Source organism: Neomonachus schauinslandi, chromosome 4 (genome assembly GCF_002201575.2).
Source record: "Neomonachus schauinslandi chromosome 4, ASM220157v2, whole genome shotgun sequence".
Lineage (NCBI taxonomy): Eukaryota > Metazoa > Chordata > Mammalia > Carnivora > Phocidae > Neomonachus > Neomonachus schauinslandi.
In genome coordinates, this window is record NC_058406.1 from 135360822 (window position 1) to 135382552 (window position 21731).

The 21731-nt window shown below is 36.4% G+C and overlaps 1 protein-coding gene across 1 annotated transcript in view; it reads right to left on the reverse strand.

Moving 5' to 3' along the window:
* The window catches only part of ZNF704 (zinc finger protein 704), a 177654-nt gene extending 157609 nt beyond the window's left edge, over positions 1-20045 (reverse strand). Inside the window, exon 1 of the mRNA XM_044914239.1 lies at positions 19810-20045. Within this exon, the coding sequence (XP_044770174.1) occupies positions 19810-20030 (221 nt within the window). The 5' untranslated portion in view covers positions 20031-20045. The remainder of the gene's footprint in view (positions 1-19809) is intronic.
* Between the last annotated feature and the right edge of the window lie 1686 nt (positions 20046-21731).

Here is a 21731-nt window from a genome sequence, read left to right on the forward strand (position 1 = left end):
TGCTAGTATTTTCAAATGTGATTCTTTTTAAATAATCATGACCAACATCCTATTTCCTTATTGTTTGCCTTTCTGTGATCAAAGTAGAATACAGAATCTATATTGGCAGAAGGAGGTGGAGAGTGAGAGGGACTAGGAATCCAATGATTTCTACTACATGTGTAAATTTTGAACAGTGTAGGGAGGAAAGATGTTCCATGACATCTAAACACAAACCAACTGTGCAGAGGCAACTTATGGCACTGGCAGTATGAAAGCGAGTAACGACACACCTAAGCATTCTGGAACAGTCCTATATGCCCAGTCTGTGTAACAAAGCCAGTGGCCCACCCAGCACAGTAGGTGCTCCTGGTCCCCTGAACTCTCCGTTGTCAAATCTCCATTTTGTTGCCGGAAATGGTATACATTTATTCATTACCCAAGGACTCTTTGGAAGTGATGTCTACAGTGCCTGAACATCATACGTTTAGTATATTACATCCTAACTACCCAATGGATCCAGAGATATATTCTTCATTAATAGCAAAGTGACACAAATTATTAATTCTTTTAAAAATTCATAGTAATGACCAAAATCCAAAATTCACAATGCAATTCTAAATAGGTCGTATATTCTAATTTGGCACTATGTGTGCTTATAATAAAGGGATATGGCACACAACTGTTGGAAATTGAGTAATTTTAAACGTCATATTTAAGGTCAACACAAATATGTATATAAAGTTTTCTTTCAAACACACACGCATACACTCATACACACACACACACACCACACACACACAACCTGAGCCAAATGTGTATCACAAAACACAAGCTTTCCTAAGTTATAACTACGAATATAAAGATAACATCAATCAATGTTATCAGTGTTAGTATAAGAAAGAGGACTGCTGGTTTAGAAAGGTTTACGGTCTTACCTTACTAATTTCCTTCAGATTTTAGTAGGATATTTGGAGAGTAGAGTTGCAGCATACGTGCATTTAAATTACAAAAATTCAACTTAAACTCTAGGCACTTGGAAGAAGAAGAGAGCTACTTAAACAAACAAACAGACAAAAACAAACAAACAAAAAACCCTCACAACAGAAATTCCTCCTCATTCCATTGAATGAAATTTTGTCCCAGAATAAGAAGAGTGAGAAGAATGGTCTCTTTTTCAATTTGTTTTAGATCCCAAGTCTTTCATGGTGGGTTCTGGTCTCACAGGTGTTTGAAGATACTCTAAAAGAATAATTTTGTCTCGACTTAATCTTGACTTATTTGTTGACTTTAGAATCTGAATCCCTGGCAAGATTGTTGCTGACAGCATAATGTGTTTCACTAAATCATAATATCAATTATATTGGTTCCTAGCATTTTCCTGTCTCCATCCCTCTCCTTGCATGATTATACTTAAGTTTCAGAAACATCATTTTGGCTGCTGCATGACACAGAGACTGTAGCAAGAAAACTGGAACAACAGTTACTTGCTGACCTGAATTACTAAAATGATGGGAAGGGACAGAAATGGATAAAGGTTTCCTGGAAAAGATGGTCTTTAGAGTTATGGAGATTGCTTCAGTTCTGTATTAGTGTTTCTCCATCATAGGTAGGTATGTTTATAGTCCCCTGCCAATATATTTTTTAAGTTTTTATTTAAATTCCAGTTAGTTAATGTACAGTGTGTAATATTAGTTTCAGGTGTACAATTCATACCTGATTCAACCCTTCCGTACATCAGCCGGTGCTCATCACAAGTGCACTCCTTAATTCCCATCACCTATTTAACCTATCCTTCCACCAATATATATTTTAAAAAATATATGTTCAAGAAGATAAGCTTAAATGAACTTTTAACCTTTTCTCTTTTTTTCAGTAGTTTCATATTGGCTACAGAGTTTGTGACCTAAAAAGTTTTTAACGTGTTTCATTAAACATTTGCTCCAGGAACTGCTATGCTTCTAGAGATTCAGAAGTAATGTCTGCAATCTTGTCTATGTCTCACTTAATTCCAAATTTGACACAGGAATCTTTTCTATAACACAAAGCAGAAACTATAGACAACACCACTGAAAACACTAGCCAAATTAGCTCACAATTTCCCATTGTACATGTAGGATATTGCTTTTAGCTCGGGTCATTTCCCAACTGTGAACTTTCAAAGGTTAATGCATTTCTGAAGTTCCTTCTAGACTAGACAATTCCCAGAATGGCATCTTACAAGGAGAAGATGATTTTATCTTTTCCAGCATGTGACAAATATGACATCATTGTATTTCAAAAACCCCACAAAACAAACAGTACCTTATGGTTCATTTTTTTCCAACAGCAAACGAACAATCTGGAGTATTCTAATAAACTGCTGTTAGGTCTAGGAATATTTTTGGCCAAATTTCTCTTTTTTCTTTGTTACAACTGGTTCGCTAATAGATTTCTTTAGCTTTAGAGTTATAATTAGAAGACAGTTACTACTTTGCATAATCAAATTGTAATTGCTGTTTGGGTGAAATCCAAACAATTTAAGCATCAGCACTTCCAAAAAAAAAATACAATGTCTGGCAAAAAGAGAATAACAAATGCCATGCTCTAATGATCTAGGTTATCTAATAACATTTGCCTAACTGTTGAGGTTTTTTTAGAGGCTAGATAACAAGTGAGATTAGAATTATCAATGTATTTAGGGCATCACATTTGTAAGTGATAATAAATGATTGTTTGCTGATAAACGCTAATGGTGGTAATAAAGAACAAAAAATTCATAGGGCGCCTGGGTGGCTCAGTTGGTTAAGCGACTGCCTTCGGCTCAGGTCATGATCCTGGAGCCCCACATCGGGCTCCCTGCTCAGCGGGGGGTCTGCTTCTCCCCCTGACCCTCTTCCCTCTCGTGCTCTCTGTCTCTCATTCTCTCTCTCAAATAAATAAATAAAATCTTTAAAAAAAAAAATTCACTTGGGGTCAGAAACCAAGCTTAGTCTTAGGTCTGTCATTTGTTAAATGTGTGCTCCTGGGTATATCACTTAACATTTCTATCTACACATTTGTAAAATGGGATTTATGATACCTTACTATGACAGACATCTGACAATTTTTGGATGCCCAGTGCCTTCCTGTGTCTGAAGAATTTCCAAGCACACACAGCTCTCATTTTAGAAGTCAAAAAGCCCAGTTGCACGCTCTGGTTCTGTAGAATGAATGAACATAACCATGTTTCTGGCTGTCCACTCTCCTGTCCACTTTCTAACCTGGTTCTCCAGCCTTTCCAGAACTGTCAGTCTTTCAAAAAAAAAAAAAACTCCATCCTTTGTTAAATCAGCCATTCATTTTCTGTTCCTTACAACCAAGAAGCCTCACTTCTACTTCAAAAATATATCTCAAATCTGTCCACTTCTCTTCATCTGAACTGTTACCCCACTAGTCCAAATGTCCATGATATCTTTTCTGTACTAATGCAGTAGCTTCTTGACTGGCTTCCATGTATCCATTCTTGCCCTCTTCTAACCTGATCTATGTGTAACAGGTAGAGTGATCATTCCTAAACACAAAAGGAATCATATCATTCTTCTCCATAAACTCCTTCTCACTGACCTAACTGTATAATTTAAAGATTTTTAACACAATCCAATATAGCTCCATATGATTCAGCTTCTTCAGATTCTGTCCACCTCTCCAACCTCATCTCTTGCCACATTCCCCCAGGCTCTGTGCTCCAGCCACACCAGCCCTTCTTTCTCATCGTGGGGCTTTCCTGCATGCTCTCCTCTACCTGGAACACTTTCCTCCCAACTCAGTCTGGTTCTTTCTCAGCCTTCAGGTGTCAGCTAAAGGGTACTTTCCTTAAAGAGACCTTTTTTTATGCCTCCGCCTACATAAGTGTTTCTGTTTATGGTCCTCATAATTTCCTGTACATTCCATTTATTAAAATTATTAGAATGTATAATTATGTATTTATTTGTATATTATTTGTTTAGAATCTCTCCTCAATTCTATGAGAGTGGGAAATATGTCTAACTTATTTTACCCTGTATTCCAGTATCTGGTACATAAAATCCACTTAGTTAATAAATATGTTGAATAAATTAAAGAATGAAATGGTCTTCTGGTGACTTAGCACTAATAGACATTTTACCAGGTCACTCTTATTCATATCATCTTCTTGGTCTTACTGGAACTGAATTAACATGGCACTACTGATTCTCACCAGAAGTATATATGTGTATATATACTTTTACATTCATGTTAATAGATGCCATCCACAAACTATTAGCAAGGTATACAACTAGCCTATTGTTGGTTATAAGCCAGTTAATAGAGTTAGAGTCAGAAAAACATGGTTAAACTTTTAGTGAGTTTATAACGAAAATGCTGCATCTGTGAGTGTACTAACAATGGTAAGCAAGAAACTTTTTTTTTCCTAAAGATTTTATTTATTTATTTGACAGAGAGAGAGAGAGAAGAACAGGGGGAGAGAGAGAAACAGGCTCTCCACAGAGCAGAGAGCCCGATGCAGGACTCGATCCCAGGACCCTGAGATCATGACCTGAGCCGAAGGCAGACGCTTAACGACTGAGCCACCCAGGCGCCCCAAGAAACTTCTTTTTCTAAATATTCACAGTGAGACCCTTAGAAACAGGAAGGAAGAAAAGAAAACAGGTTACCTTTCATCTTATTTTTCTTAATCCTATCCTAAATGGATCCACAATTGCTTATGGTGGGCCAATAACCTTGGAAACCTACAAGCAACCAGTAAAATTTCTTTTTAAAGTTGTGAGGTGGCAGCTATTGTTTTTGACTGTTCCAAAGATTTCCTTCCTTTTTTCCATTTTCCAAGGATAAGCACATGATACAAGCTGGTCACAGACTCTACCCCCTGGCTATAGTGATGGGTTCAGGAATGGATGGCACTGACAAAAGCTGGGATAATCAGAGTCCTTACTAAAAAATATATATATATATATTTTTTGTGAACATAAAGGGGAAGATAATCTCTTGCATCTGGGCTCACTGTGAACCTCTTACCTCTGGGCAAGTGTTAGATGGCAAAAACAAACAAACAAATAAACATCTGGTACTTTTTCTGTTCATCTTCTCTACCAGGTAGAGAAAGCCATCGGTAATGCAGAGAAAATAGGGGACAGGCAAAGAAAGAGACTCAAAGATATCAATATGTAGATAAACATAATTTTTGTTTAAAAATTTTTAAAGGATAATTGATTATACTACCAAACTTTAAAGAAGAAGTAATACCAATTATTTATAAATTCTTCAAAAAATATAAGAGAAGGGAACACTTCACCCCTCATTCTCCAAGGCCAATATTATTCTGATAATAAAACCAGATAAAGACATCACAAGAAAGAAAACTACAGACCAGTACTGCCTATGAACATAGATGCAAAATCGTCCACAAAATACTAGCAAACCATATCAGGCAATATACAGGAAGGATTATACCCTATGACACTTATCCTAAGAATTCAAGATTGGTTTAATTTCTGAAAATCAATTACTCTAAAATGTAGAACATAAGAAAGGACAAACATTATGTGATCATTTCAATAGATATAGAAAAAACATTTGACAAAATTCAATACTCTTTCATTAGAAAACACTCAACATGTTAACTGGGAATGGAAGGGAAATTTCTCAACCTGATGAAAGGCATCTACCAAAAATTCACAGCTAAAATCATTGTTAATGCAAAAAACTAAATGCTTCTCTTTAAGATCAAGAACAAGATAAGATGTCCACTTATATTCCACATTGTCCTGGAGGTTCTACTGAGGGCAATTAGGCAAGAAAAAGAAATAAAAGGCATCCAGATTGAAGAGGGAGAAGTAAAACTATCTATATTTACAGATGACATGATCTTCTATACATAAAATCCTAAGGAATCCACAAAAACTGTTCAAACTAATAAATGAATTCTGTGAGGTTGCAGGATACAAGATTAATATGCAAAAATCGGTTTTATTTCTATTCACTAGCAATGAACAATCTCAAAATAAAATTAAGAAAATGATTTCATTTACAATAGCAACAAAAAAATAAAATACTTAAGAATAAGTTTTTAGAAAGAAGTGAACAGAGTCCAAGATGGCAGAGGAGTAGGAGACCTTAGTTTTGTCTAGTCCCCGGAATTCAGGTAGATAGCTATCAAATCATTCTGAACACCTGAGAACTCAACCAGAGATCTAAGAAAAGAATAGCTGCAACTCTACAAATAGAAAAGCGACCACTTTCTGCACGGTAGGAGGTGTGGAGAAGTAAATCCGAGGTGATATATGGGAAGACAGACTGCGGGGGAGGGAGCCTCAATAAGCCAGTACCAGAAAGTGATATAGTAGTGAAGTGCAAAATCAGAACTTTTATAAGTCTACTCTGGTGAAGGACGACCCTGCCTGAAAGGTGCTCAGGTGGTGAAACGGGGTGGAGTGCTGGGTGGGATAGTGTGGTCTCAGGATCCTTGGGGTCACACGAAGACCAAGGGTGCCTGAGTGCAGCAGGGCTCCCAGGCATCAGAGCGGGGAAGCCAGCTGCAATCAATGAGCCCAGGAGTGGGCTCTCAGCTCGGGGTTGCCATAAACTGCAAACTATGGCACTGTGGGTGACTGCTCTCTGGACAGGGGCCCAACAAAGAGCAGAACCAGCGAGAACTCCCTTCCTCCCCTGGAGTGCGCCACAGGAGTCTGCAGGGTTTGAAGACGCTAAACGGAGTCTTGTGCCTGAGATAGAAACACTTGTTCACAGGCTGGGCGAACACGGAGTGCAGAAGGAGACCAGGGAGACAGGAGTGATTGACTGCTTTTCTCAGGGCACACTGAGGAGTGGGGCACCAAGCTTTTGGTTGTGGGGCCAGAGATTGGGAGGCTGCCATTTTTATTCTCATCCTCTACAAGTACATGGAAAGCCTTCAGGGAACAAAAGCACATAGAGCAAACTGGAGCAGATTACTTAGCCTGGCCCCCTGGCAAGGGTGGTGCAATTCCACCTCGGGCCAAGACACTTGAGAATCAAAGCAACAGACCCCTCCCCCAGAAGATCAGCAAGAACATCCATCCAAGACCAAGTTTACCGATCAATGAGAACAGCAAAACCCCAGCGCTAGGGGAATATAGCACATAGAATTTGTGGCTTTTTCCACATGATTCTTTAGTCTTTCAACTTTCATTTTTTTTTTTACTTTTTTCTTTCCTTTTTCAACCAATTTCTTATTTTATCAACTCTTTTTAAAAATCTTTTTTAACTTTAATTTTTTCAGTTACATTCTATCCCTTCATTGTATTTAATTTTATTTTTGTATATATATAAGTTTTTCTTTCCTTAAAATTTTGGGATGCAGTTTCTTCTAACAGACCAAAATACACCAAAAATCTAGTGTATGACTCTGTTCTATTCACCTGCCTGATCATATTTCTCTTTTTTGTTTTTGTTTTTTTCTCCTTCCTTTTTTTTTTGTTTTTTGTTTTTTTGTTTTGTTAAAGTCTTTTTTAATTTTCATCTTTACAATTATATTCTATCGTTTCAATGTATTTAATTTCATTTTTGGATATATAAGTTTTTTCTTTCTTTCCAATTTTGAGATGTAGTTTCTTCTAAGAAACTTAGCAAAATACACTCAGGACAAAGTGTATTCCTCTGTTCTGTTCACCTGTCTGTTTATATCCCTTCCTTTTTTTGTTGTTGTTGTTTTCTCCTTTGTTTTTTCTTATCTTTTAATTTTCATTTTTACAGTTACATTCTATCCTTTCATTGTATTTAATTTTATTTTTGTACATATATAAATTTTTCTTTCTTTACAACTTTGGGATCTAGTTTTATAAAAAACAGACCAACATACACACAGAATCCAGTGTATTGCTCTATTCTGTTCACCTGTCTGATTATATTCTTTTTTTTCTTTTTTTCTTTTATTTTTTTAATTTTTGGTTTTGGGTCCTTTCTGATTTGTTTAGTGTATATCACTCTGGGGTCATTGTTCCCATTTTAGGATTTTGTTCTCTCATTCATCTACTCTTCTCTGGACAGAATGACAGGACAGAAAAACTCACCTCAGAAAAGAGAACAAGAGGCAGTACTGACTGCCAGGGACCTAATCAGTATGGACATAAGTATGATGTCAGAACTAGAGTTCAGAATAAGGATTATAAAGATACTAGCTGGGCTTGAAAAAAAGCATAGAAGACACTAGAGAATCCCTTTCTGGAGAAATAAAAGAATTAAAATCTAACCATGTTGAAATCAAGAAGACTATTAATAAGATGCAATAAAAAAATGGAGGCTCTACTGCTTGGATAATGAGGCAGAAGAGAGAATTAGTGATACAGAAGACCAAATGATGGGGAATAAAGAAGCTGAGAAAAAGAGATAAACAACTACTGGATCACAAGGGGAGAATTCGAGAGATAAGTGATACCTTAAAGGGAAACAATATTAGAATAATTGGGATCCCAGAAGAAGAGGAAAGAGAGAGAGGGGCAGAAGGTATATTGGAGCATATTATAGTGGAGAACTTCCCCAATCTGGGGAAGGAAACAGGCATCAAAATCCAGGAGGCACAGAGAACCTCCCTCAAAATCAATAAAAATAGGTCAACAACCCGACAGGTAATAGTGAAACTTGCAAATCTCAGAGACAAAGAGAAAATCCTGAAAGCAGCTCGGGACAAGAGGTCTGTAACCTACAAGGGTAGAAACATTAGATTGGCAGCAGACCTATCCACAGAGACCTGGCAGGCCAGAAAGGACTGGCATGATATATTCAGGGTGCTAAATGAGAAAAATATGCAGCCAAGAATACTTTATCCAGCTAGGATGTCATTTAAAATAGAAGGAGTGATAAAAAACTTCCAGGACAAACAGAAACTAAAAGAATTTGTGATCACCACATCAACCCTAAAAGAAATATTAAAAGGGATCCTCTAAGCAAAGACAGAGCCCAAAAGTAACATAGATCAGAAAGGAACACAGACAATATACAGAAACAGTCACTTTACAGGTAATATAATGGCACTAAATTTATATCTTTCAATAGTTACTCTGAATGTAAATGAGCTAAATACCCCAATCAAAAGACACAGGGCATCAGATTGGATAAAAAAGCAAGACCCATAGATATGCTGTCTACAGGAGACTCATTTTAGACCCAAAGACACCTCCAGATTGAAAGTGAGGGGGTGGAAAACCATTTACCATGCTAATGGACATCAAAAGAAAGCTGGAGTGGCAATCCTTATATCAGAAAAATTAGATTTTAAACCAAAGACTGTAATAAGAGATGAGGAAGGACACTATATCCTACTTAAAGGGTCTATCCAACAAGAAGATCTAACAATTGTAAATAGTTTGCTCCTAACATGGGAGCAGCCAATTAATAACAAAATTAAAGAAACACATTGATAATAATACAATAATAGTAGGGGACTTTAACAAGCCCCTCACTGCAATGGAAAGATCATCTAAGCAGAAGATCAACAAGGAAATAAGAGCTTTGAATGACACACCAGACCAGATGGACTTAATAGATATATTCAGAACATTCCATCCTAAAGCAACAGAATACACATCCTTCTCAAGTTCACATGGAACATTCTCCAGAATAGATCATATCCTGGGTCACAAATCAGGTCTCAACAGGTACCAAAAGATTAGGATCATTCCCTGCATATTTTTGGACCACAATGCTTTGAAACTGGAACTCAATCACAAGAGGAAATTTGGAAAGAACTCTAATACACAGAGGCTAAAAAGCATCAAGCAGGAAATTAAAGAAGAATTTTAAAAATACATGGAAACAAATGAAAATGGAAAACACTACTATTTAAAACCTTTGGGATGCAGCAAAGGCAGTCCTAAGAGGGAGGTATATAGCAATACAAGCCTTTCTCAAGAAACAAGAAAGGTCTCAAATACACAACCCAACCTTACACCTAACGGAACTGGAGAAAGAACAGCAAATAAAGCCTAAGCCCAGCAGGAGAAGAGAAATAATAAAGATTAGAGCAGAAATCAATGAAATAGAAACCAAAAGAACAGTAGAATGGATCAACGAAACTTGGAGCTGATTCTTTAGAAGAATTAATAAGATTGATAAACCCCTGGCCAGACTTATCAAAAAGAAAAGAGAAAGGATGCAAATAAATAAAATCATGAATGAAAGAGGAGAGATCACAACCAACACCGAACAAATACAAATGATTATAAGAACATATTATGAGCAACTATACACCAACAAATTAGGCAGTCTGGAAGAAATGGATGCATTCCTAGAGACATATAAACTACCAAAACTGAACCAGGAAGAAATAGAAAACCTGAACAAACCCATAACCAGCAAGGATATTGAAGCAGTAATCAAAAATCTCCCAACAAACAAGAGCCCAGGGCCAGATGGCTTCCCAGGGGAATTCTACCAAAGAAGAATTAATACCTATTCTTCTGAACTATTTCAAAAAATAGCAATGGAAGGAAAACTTCCAAAATCTTTTATGAGGCCAGTGTTACCTTGATCCCAAAACCAAAGACCCCACCAAAAAGGAGAATTACAGACCAATATCCCTGATGAACATGGATGCAAAAATTCTCACCAAAATACTAGCCAATAGGATCCAACAGTACATTAAAAGGATTATTCACCATGACCAAGTGGGATTTATTCCTGGGCTTCAAGAGTGGTTCAACATCTGCAAATCAATCAGTGGGATACACTACCTAATAAACAAAAGGACAAGAACCATATGATCCTCTCAAAAGATGCAGAAAAAGCATTTGACTAAGTACAGCATCCTTTCTTGATTAAAACTCTTCACAGTGTAGGGATAAAGGAACATGCCTCAATATCATAAAAGCCATGTATGAAAAGCCCACAGCAAATATCATTCTCAATGGGGAAAAACTGAGAGCTTTTCCCTTAAGGTTGGGAATACAACAGGGATGTCCACCCTCGCCACTGTTGTTCAACATAGTACTGGAAGGCCTAACCTCAGTAATCAGACAACAAAAGGAAATAAAAGGCATATGAATTGGCAACAAAGAAGCCAAACTCTCACTCTTTGCAGATGACATGATACTCTATGTGGAAAACCCAAAAGACTGCACCCCAAAATTGCTAGAACTCATACAGAAATTTAGCAAAGTGGCAGGATATAAAATCAATGTACAGAAATCAGTTGTTTTCCTATACACAAACAATGAGACAGAAAAAAGAGAAATTAGGGAGTTGATCCCATTTACAATTGCACCCAAAACCATAAGATACCTAGGAATAAACCTAACCAAAAAGGCAATGGATCTGTACTCAGAAAACGATAGAAGACTCATGATACAAATTGAGGAAGACACAAAGAAACAGAAAAACCTTCCATGCTAATGAATTGGAAGAACAAATATTGTTAAAATGTCTATGCTACCTAGAGCAATCTACACATTCAATGCAATCTCCATCAAAATGCCATCAACTTTTTTCACAGAACTGGAACAAATAATCCTAAAATTTGTATGGAACCAGAAAAAACCCCAAATAGCCAAAGGAATGTTGAAAAAGAAAAGCAAAACTGGTGGCATCACAATTCTGGACTTTAAGCTCTATTACAAAGCTGTCATCATCAAGACACTACGGTACTGGCACAAAAACAGACACATAGATCAGTGGAACAGAATAGAGAACCCAGAAATGGACCCTCCACTCTATGGTCAACTAATCTTTGACAAGGCAGGAAAGAATATCCAATGGAAAAAAGACAGTCTCTTCAACAAATGGTATTGGGAGAATTGGACACCCACATGCAGAAGAATGAAATTTGACCATTCCCTTACACCATACACAAAAATAGAACTCAAAATGGATGAAAGACCTAAATGTGAGACAAGAATCCATCAAAATCCTGCAGGAGAACACAGGCAGCAACCTCTCTGACCTAGGCCACAGCAATGTCTTGCTAGACACGTCTCCAAAGGCAAGGGAAACAAGGGCAAAAAGGAACTACTGGGACTTCATCAAGATAAAAAGCTTTTGCACAGCAAAGGAAACAGCTGACAAAACCAAAAGACAACCTACAGAATGGGAGAAGATATTTGCAAATGATATATCAGATAAAGGGCTAGTATCCAAAATCTATAAAGAACTTATCAAAGAACTGGAAGAAATGGATGCATTCCTAGAGACGTATCAACTACCAAAACTGAACCAGGAAGAAATAGAAAACCTCAACACCCAAAGAACAAATAATCCAGTCAAGAAATGGGCAGAAGACATGAACAGACATTTCTCCAAAGAAGACATACAGATGGCTAACAGACACATGAAAAAGTGCTCCACATCACTCGGTATCAGGGAAATCCAAATCAAAACCTCAATGAGATACCACCTCCCACCAGTCAGAATGGCTAAAATTAACAAGTCAGGGAATGACAGATGTTGGCGAGGATGCGGAGAATTGGGAACCCTCCTCCACTGTCGGTGGGAATGCAAGCTGGTGCAGCCACTCTGGAAAACAGTATGAAGGTTCCTCAAAAAGTTGAAAACAGAGCTACCCTGTGACCCAGCAATTGCACTACTGGGTATTTACCCCAAAGATACAAATGTAGTGATCCGAAGGGGCACATGAACCCCAATGTTTATAGCAGCAATGTCCACAATAGCCAAACCAGGGAAAGAGCCCAGATGTCAATCGACAGATGAATGGATAAAGAAGAAATGGTATATATATATAATGGAATATTACACAGCCATCAAAAATGAAAAATCATAGGAAACAAACTGAGGGTTGTTGGAGGGGAGGGGGGTGGAGGGATAGGGTAACTGGGTGATGGACATTAAGAGGGCACATGGATGTAATGAGCACTGAGTATTATATAAGACTAATGAATCACAGGCCTGTACTTCTGAAACCAATAATACATTATTTGTTAATTAATTGAATTTAAATAAAAAAATGTTAAAAAAGAAACATTTCATAATAATAAAGAGGTCAATTCATCAAGAATACATACCAATTCTAAAATTCATAAAACAAATTCTGATAAACTGAAAAGAAAAAAAAGTAAAAAAAAACAGTAAAGAGGAAAACCAAAAAAAAAAAAAAAATCAGTAACATACAGAACCAGTAGTCACAAGTAGACAAAAAAAATCAGTAACTATGCAGAATTCTTGAATAACATTATGAAAGAGAAAAAGTAGTAAAGCATGTTTTAAAAAAAGAAAAATTAAGCTGGCAAAAAATTCTAAACATGTCAGTTTAAGTATAATGAATGCAATGAGTTAAGTATCTTATTTCAAGAATATGCTATATATTTCTGTTTTCTGGATTGTTTTCTCAATTATTAACAATAAGAAGAAAAATGTATTATGCTTCTTACTTTTTACAATGAAAGTTAATTCTATTCATCTAATTTTAAGAAGAAACAACCAAACAAAATTTGGAAGGTACACATAAAGAATTGCCTAGAAGGAGTTATTATTGGGATGCCTGGGTGGCTCAGCGGTTAAGCGTCTGCCTTTGGCTCGGGTCATGATCTCAGGATCCTGGGATTGAGTCCTGCAGGTCCTGGGATCGAGTCCTGTATTGGGCTCCTTGCTCAGCAGGGAGCCTGCTTCTCCCTCTGCCTGCCGCTCCCCCTGCTTGTGTTCTCTCTCTCTGACAAATAAAAAAAAAAAATCTTTAAAACAAAAAAAAGGAGTTATTATTGCTAAAAATAGAAAAGTATTAAATGTTAATGATAGAAAAGAAGAAAGATCTTCAATTAATGATTATAATTCTACTTTAAGAAGCTAACAAAACAGGGAACTTAAAGTCAAAATAAGCAGAAAGAAGAAAATAACAAGGATGAAGAAAGAAATCAATGAAATAGAAAATGGGCAAACAACAGAGAAAACCAATATATACAAAGGTTGCTCTTTGAGAAGAGCCACAAAATTGATAAACTGCTGGTTAGTTGGTTAAAAAAAGGAAGACAATACACTGACCAATAACAGAAATGAGAGAGGGAAGATTACCATAGAATCTACAGATATTAGAAAAAATAAGGCAATGTTATGAACAATTATATGTTAATAAATTTGACACCTAAATTAGTGTAATGGGTAAATTTATTGAGAGATACAATTACAAAACTGACTCAAAAAGAAACATAAAGTCTAAATAGCATTATATCAATTTTAAAAATTGAATCTGTAATTAAAAACACTTCCATAAAGAAAACCCCAGGTCAAGATGGCTTCACTGGTGGACCTATCTTTTAAGGCAAAATTATACCAGATCTACAACAAACCTAGAAGAAAGGGAGAAGGAGGGAACACATTCTAAGACATTTTATGAGGCTATCATTAAACTTACATTAAAATCAGACAAAGAGATCCAAGTAAATAAAGTGACAGGTCAATGGATGGAAATAAATGAATCTTAACTGAATTTTAGCAAAAATGGATCCTTCAGTATGTAAGGGGGTGGTGTAAAGTTCACTCAGTGTCAAAGACCAATCAATATAATTCAACATATAATAATTTCTAAAAGTATGCTCATGTAAATTGATGCAAAAATTTTTGTTACTATATTCAACATCTATTGAAGAGAAAAACTCTCAGCAAATTAGGAAGAGTACTTCCTTACTTTCATAAAAAATTTAAGCATACTGACAATACCACGTGTTGGTGAATACATAAAGCCACTAGCTCTCATACATTACTGGTGGGAACGTAAAATGGTACAACTACTTTGAAAAAGTTTGGCGTTTTTTTTTAAAGGTTAATATACAATGGCCATATGACCCATTAATTCAACTCTTAGGTACTTAAAAATGAAAACATATTCCACTCAAAAGCATACCCGGATATTCACAGCAATTTTATTCCTAATAAACCTAAACTGGACACAACTCAAATGTCCATCAGAGGTGAATGGATAATCAGATTATCATATAATCACACAATGGAATACTCTTTGGCAATAGAAAGTAACACATTACTGACAAATACAAAAGAAAAATACAGTAAATCTTAAAAAAAAATCATGCTGAGTGAATGAAGATTCCTGAAAATACATTGTGTATGTTTCCATTTACATGAATTCTAGAGAAGACAAAACTAATCCATAGAATATTGGCTGCCTAGTGCTGAAGGTCAGAGGACAGGCTGACTGGGAAAGGGCACAATGAAACTTTTTTGGGAGGATGAACATTTTCTGTATCTTGATTATGGCATTAATTATATGGGTACATATATTTGTTACAACTCATTAAAGTGTATATTTAAGTGGGTGCATTTTCCTACGGGAATTAGACCTCAATAAACTTGATTTAGAGATAAACTGAACAAATATCCACAAATTGAATAGTTACAGGAAAAGCAAAATTCTACCTAATAGTTTATTAGATGAGGTAAGTTACTGTAAGTTACTGTTCTAATGAAAATGCTATTATGAAAAGATTGAGTAAGGGTTTCCTTTATAATAAGAAATAACAGAAAATGCAATGATAGTGTCTCTCTCTGAGAGGCAAAAATAACTAATTATGTTATTAAGTATAAGTCTTAATTAATGAACATGAATGATTATTCTACTCAAAGTAAATTTATGAGGCAAGACATAGATGTATTCATCAGCACAAGCAACCTATATTAATCTTCCTAGAGCAGCTGTAACAAATCACCACAAACTGGGTGGCTTAGAACAACAGAATTTTATTGTCTCACAATTTTGGAGGCTAGAAGATGAAATCAAGATGTCAGGGAGTCATATTTTCTTAGTCCTTTTGTGCTGCTATAACAAAATACCATAGACCAGGTAGCTTACAAACAACAGAAATTTATTTCTCACTGTTCTGGAGCCCGGGAGTCTGAGATCAGGGTGCCCCATGATTGGCTGAGGGTTGTCTTCTGGGCTGCATACTTCTTGTATCCTTACTTGGTAGAAAGGGCAAGGGTGCTCTCTGAGCCTCCTTTATAAGGGCACTAATCCTGTCCATGATGGCTCCACCCTCATGACCTAATCAGCAGGCAAGGTCCTTACCTCCTAATGCCATCACTTTGGGCATTATGTTTCAACGAATGAAACTGGGAGGGGACACATTCAGACACATTCAGACCATAGCACTTTCTCTGGGGGGAGAATTATTCCATGCCTTTTTCTTAGCTTCTGGTATTGCTGCGAATCCCTGGTGTTCCCTGGTCTGTAGACAAATCAATCCAACCTCTGCCTCCATTGGCATTCTCCCTGTGTGTCTTTTGTCTCCTCTCCTTTTTCTTCTATGGATACAAGTCATACTAGTTTACAGCCCACCCTAACGACCTCATCTTAATTTGATTATATCTGCAAAGAGCTTATTTCCAAATAAGGTCTCATTCACAGGTACTGGGGGATTAGGATTTTGTCATATCTTTTGGGGGACACGATTTAATCCATGCCCGCTCCAGATATCTGGCACACACAGACCAAAAACCTTTATTTTTATTACCATCATTTATACTCTCTCACAATTTACAACTCTTACAATTTCTTAGTTCTGACATGAGTGTCCCATACTTGTTTCTCCTTGTTTCTCTTTTGGTAAATGTCTACCTTGTTTACTATAAAATCGGATTTTACAAAACTGTTTACTTTAAAAGCAGCAGATTTCAATTAATACATGCCAAGAAATACTACATACAATCTTTAAAATATATAGAAATATGAGAGCGGTCCTCATGAACCGTGTAAGGGAGTCAGCCAGGGGCACCCCAAGCAACTCTCCACAACAGGCAGAATTAACATGGGTGGAAGTTTCTCCTCCAACACGTCCTTCATGTTCTCTTTTCTGAGACTCACAGATTTTACCACTATGCCTAGTTACCCTCTGGGTCAGTTCAAACACTCAAACTCTTCTTGCACTATGAAAGAATTTGGTGTTAGCAACTACATTCAAGCAAGCCAATTCACCAGAAGTCTCATGTTACTCCAACAGCTTGGCACACATTCCAAGAACGGAAAAATTCCTTCCAACTACTTTTATGCCTCACATCCCTGGCTAATCTGTAAGTTCCCTATTCTGGATTTCAACTCTCTTTCTTTCTTTCTCTCCAGATTTCCACCACTAATCTGGGCATGGTTCATTTATTATCTGCACCCAGGTTCATCATCTTTGTCGAATCAGGCTAAAATCACTGTCTTGGCTAATGAATCACTGAGCTCTGCCCACAAAAAACCTCTGACTGGCATTTGTCTTACTTACTGACCTTTGGCCTCTTATTCATTTCTTGAGCCAAACTACAGAATTGGAATTCCTTTCTGGATGGACTCTTCAAGAGCTCACACCCCTTTCTCCTTATGCTCTTAAAGTTCATTTTTCTCAACTTTCCATAGAAATCAAGACAGCTAGTATTTTTCCCTAGATACCAAAAAATACTTAAGATGACATATCTATAATTAGTAACTCCTCTCTCTCCATTCACAATCTCTTTTGGAGGGGGCTGTTGTCTTTTATAACCAGGCATTACTAAGTGAATTAAGTGATAAAAACTTCAGAGAGAGATGATTCCTTTAGAGACTGTTGTCCCCAGTTAGCACTGACACTCCTGGTAACCCCCAGGAGTTCTACCAATAAACTTCACCCTACTGTAGACATATATTCAAACTTCATTATTCATACACTGCCAACAGACAGAATTATGTTCTCCAGAACAAAAAGTCCTGTATCTTCCTACCATGTCAGGTAAAGGAGTTTCTTTAAAACAAAATATTGATCCACTTAGATGATAGTGGAAAGTTGACATTTACAAAATATTTCCATGACAGCAAATGGAAATAGAACTAAAAGAATTGAGAGTTAGATAATTAGACCCCACAATTTCTGATTCCTTCATTGTCATTAAGAAGAAGAGCAATTTATTTCACCAACTGTTGGCATATTTGTGATGATTAAATTCTTACTATAGCAATGAAAACAAGTGTATCAGTGGAAATCTCAAACAATGAAGCTTTAACTAGTATGTCCCATAATAGATGAATACGTCTAAATTATACCTTGTCATTGAGGAATTTTTGCTGTACATTAATGGATTTAAAATCTAATTAACTTCCCTATACTCTTTAAGAACACTACAATAACACAGGCTTGACTCATAACTTTTAAGTACACTTAGTGAACTGGAGAAAGTGGAAAAAATATTCCACATACCAGAGGCAGAAAAAGCAGAAAACATTTTTCTTCCTTTCCGTTTCATTATTTTCCCCCAGAACCTATTGCAAGTGGGGTGAGATTAAAGACAAAAGATATATCTAAAACAATCTACAGTAATTTAAAATGATTAATTCCAGGTCTTTTAACATATAAAATGCTCCAGTGGAAATTTTAGGTAGAGTAAATCCTGTCGAACTGCAAGTTGTCACTGAAGTATCTGACATCGGAAAGTCTAATTTTTGCACTACAACCTTAGGAAGAAAATAAAACCATAGCTCTTCACATTTCAAATTAACGTCACTTTTCCTATGAGTCAACCAAATAACAGATATGAATTGAAGTACCTACCAGTTTTAGGGTATGATAAAACATTTCATGATGAGTCCCCAGTTAAAGGAACTAATCCTAAAGAATTTAACATGTGCTTTATATGAAAAAATTAGAAAAGCAAATAATTCTAAGCAGTTAAACAGAGGTAATGAATATATGAAAATTTTCAACTGAAGGTTAAGAAAAACAAGGAGACCTATAATTTTAGAAAGTATAACAAATTTGGTAGCAGAATAGAAAGATATGTAATTTTCTAGAAGAGATATTTTTTATTTAATATAGTAAGCAATGAAATTCTAATTATAAAAAGTGAGTAGGTAGAAAAGAAACATTTATTCCTTTCCCAAGGATACTATTTTCCTAGTTAGCTGTCTGAAGCCATTCAAACGAATAGAGTACATCTCAAAAAACTGTTTATGATATTTCATTATAAATGGCTTTGGTAACAAAATATATTATACATACTAAAAATAAGCAAGCTTTCATGCTATAGCCTTTTCTTTCTTTTCTTCATCCAACAAATATTTATGGAGCTCCTAGCACATAATCAAGCATTATTCTAGAGCTACGGATACAGCATGAACAAGATGGACTAAAATCCTGGCCAACATGGAACTTACTTTCTAGGGGAAATAAATGACAAGCAAGAAAATAAGTAAAAGGTCTAGTATGTTCCATTCTACTTCTATTCCATTGTCATTCTGCCATAATATTGTCCTCTGATTTAATGCTATTGGATGTAGTTTAAGTAAAATTATAATGTGATAAAAAGCCTTTCGATATTTCCATAAACCCTCTTGGCCCGGTTCTAAGGTAGATCTGTCTTAGAAGAATTACCATGATATAAACCAGGGATCACCAAACTTTTCCTGTAATGAGTCATATATAAATATTTCAGGCTTTGCAGGCCACCTGTGATCTATGTCACATGTTCTTCATTTTTTTTAACCCTTTAAAAATGTAAAACCTCTCTTACCTCACAGGCCATACAAAAACCTGCCAGGGCCTGAACCTGGCCTACTGCCATAGGTCTCCAACCTCTGCCCCAAATCTGAGTATCCCTGCTTTAAGCGGCTAGGTTTTTTGTACATTTATTCTTTTGCTCTTTATTATTCATTTTCCAAAATTTAATAAAACATTCTCTCCTAGAGCTACAACATTTCCAACCAGAGCAGCCTCAAAGTCAGTTCCAAGGAGCAGGCCTACCTGCTCTATTTCACACAAGCAACAGAGAAATACTCTTGGCAAAAAACCCTTCCTAAGTCTATATGCTTTAGAGAGATATGGTGGTGGAGGTTGTAGATGCTCTCCACTGACTTCCTAGGGCAGACACAGAGAAAGTCTAATGTTCCCTTACCTTGCTGGAGGAACATCAATATTGGAAGAAACAACTTTCCGTTTTTGCTCAAGGAGACAGATGGAGCGAGTGTTTTCTTTTTCATGGTCAAGGGCTCGGTTGGCTTTTTTGGTGTCTGCTGTTTTCACATCTTCCTCCATGGCCAAGGGAAACAAGTGTTGATGAGACATTTTTTTACTAGAGTCACGTTTTAAGTCCTCTGGTTGAAATGTGAAGGTCATTTCCCGCTTAATGCTCCCCACCTGCGAAATGAAACACAAAAATTCTTATTCGCCCAGAACATCAGCTTTGCATAACTATATGCAGATGACCCTAGAAAAGAACACAGATTGGAGACCTCCTTGTTCATGTTAAAATTTTATAGTTTAAATGAAAAAAATGTAACATAAAAATAAGATAACTGACATTACAAAGTAATAGACATTTGATGCATCATCTGTCATAATGCAAACAAGCAGCATCACAAACATAAGAAGAACCTTTCAGGCATACAAAAACTTTGAAGACTTGAAAGCATAATGCTTCTAAAACAAATCTAAAAATTTAATACATCACTGATTTCTCTTCTACAACTGAGAAACTCAATTAAGTAAATAAATTCTTAAATATTTCACACTAATTATGTTGAATAGAAGAGTACTATAAACATAAAATGAGCCTTATCTTTGACTATGAATAATGATCTTAACCATACTCTTCAGTTCATGAAGAACTGTTTTTTATCTTTTATCTACAGAAGTTAAGATCTTCATGAAATCCCTTATTAGTATGATGACAAAGAAGTCATTAATTTTTCTTACCATTTTGACTAAATACAACAATGCTTAAGGTTTAAGGCAAATATAAAATTAAGCCTCAGGGCCTTGACTCTGGTTTCAGAATTTGTGATGACTAAAAACAAAGACTGAAGTTAAAGAAAGATTTTTGTAAAGGTGGTTGGTATTTTAAGTGAGGTTTGGAATGAACTTGTTAAAGTCATGAGTGTACAAAGAAGAGCCAGAGGGGGCGCCTGGGTGGCTCAGTCGGATAAGTATCTGCCTTTGGCCCAGGTCATGATCCTAGAGTCCTGCGATTAAGTCCCACATTGGGCTCCTTGCTCAGCAGGGAGTCTGCTTACCCCTCTCCCTCTGCTCCTACCATGCTCGTGCTCTCTCTCCTATCTCTCTCTCAAATAAAATCTCAAAAAAAGAAAAGTGAAAAAGAAAAGAAAAGTGATCAGTACTCCACTGCTCAGTGGATTGTGTTTCAAAATACGCACACCTATAAGGCATGTCCCAGGCCCATTCAACAGTTCATCCCTTTCGTGGACTTAGTCTGTAAAATCAAAAATCTTCACTTACCCACTAAATAGAGGATATGCCTGTTTCCTTCTTTTAATTTTAGGTAGGAGGAAAAGCACAAAAAAATTGATCAAATAGATTTAGAATTACAGATGCTAAAGCCACAAACATAAGGCATTTTCAGAATAAAATGAGAATATGTGTGTTCAATAATAGCATACTGGCAACATATGATATTAAAGACCAGAAATTTTCAGACTAAACGGAAACTCTGAGGCGTGCGTGTTAGAGTCACAGGACCTGCTCACATATGAGAATTCCCAGAACCCAGTGATGAACGTGTGCCTTGGAGTCCACTTGGCTGGAATGTCTCTGATTTCAAATGAACATTGAGCTCTAAACTGAGCTCTCTTCTCTCCTTGGCCTGTACTTGTGAGGACAAAATGATCTTCTTCCCGTGGGGTTCCTGTCAGACCTAGCCCCAGGAAAATGATCAGCCACTTTTGGTCTTCTTGCAACTCATTAAAAAGTTACCATATTTCTTAAGATGAGTGCTTTTAAGAGCTGTTTTAATGACATCAAAACACAATAGAAAAATATAAAAAAATATTTCATACTTCAAAAAATGCAATGAATGTTCAA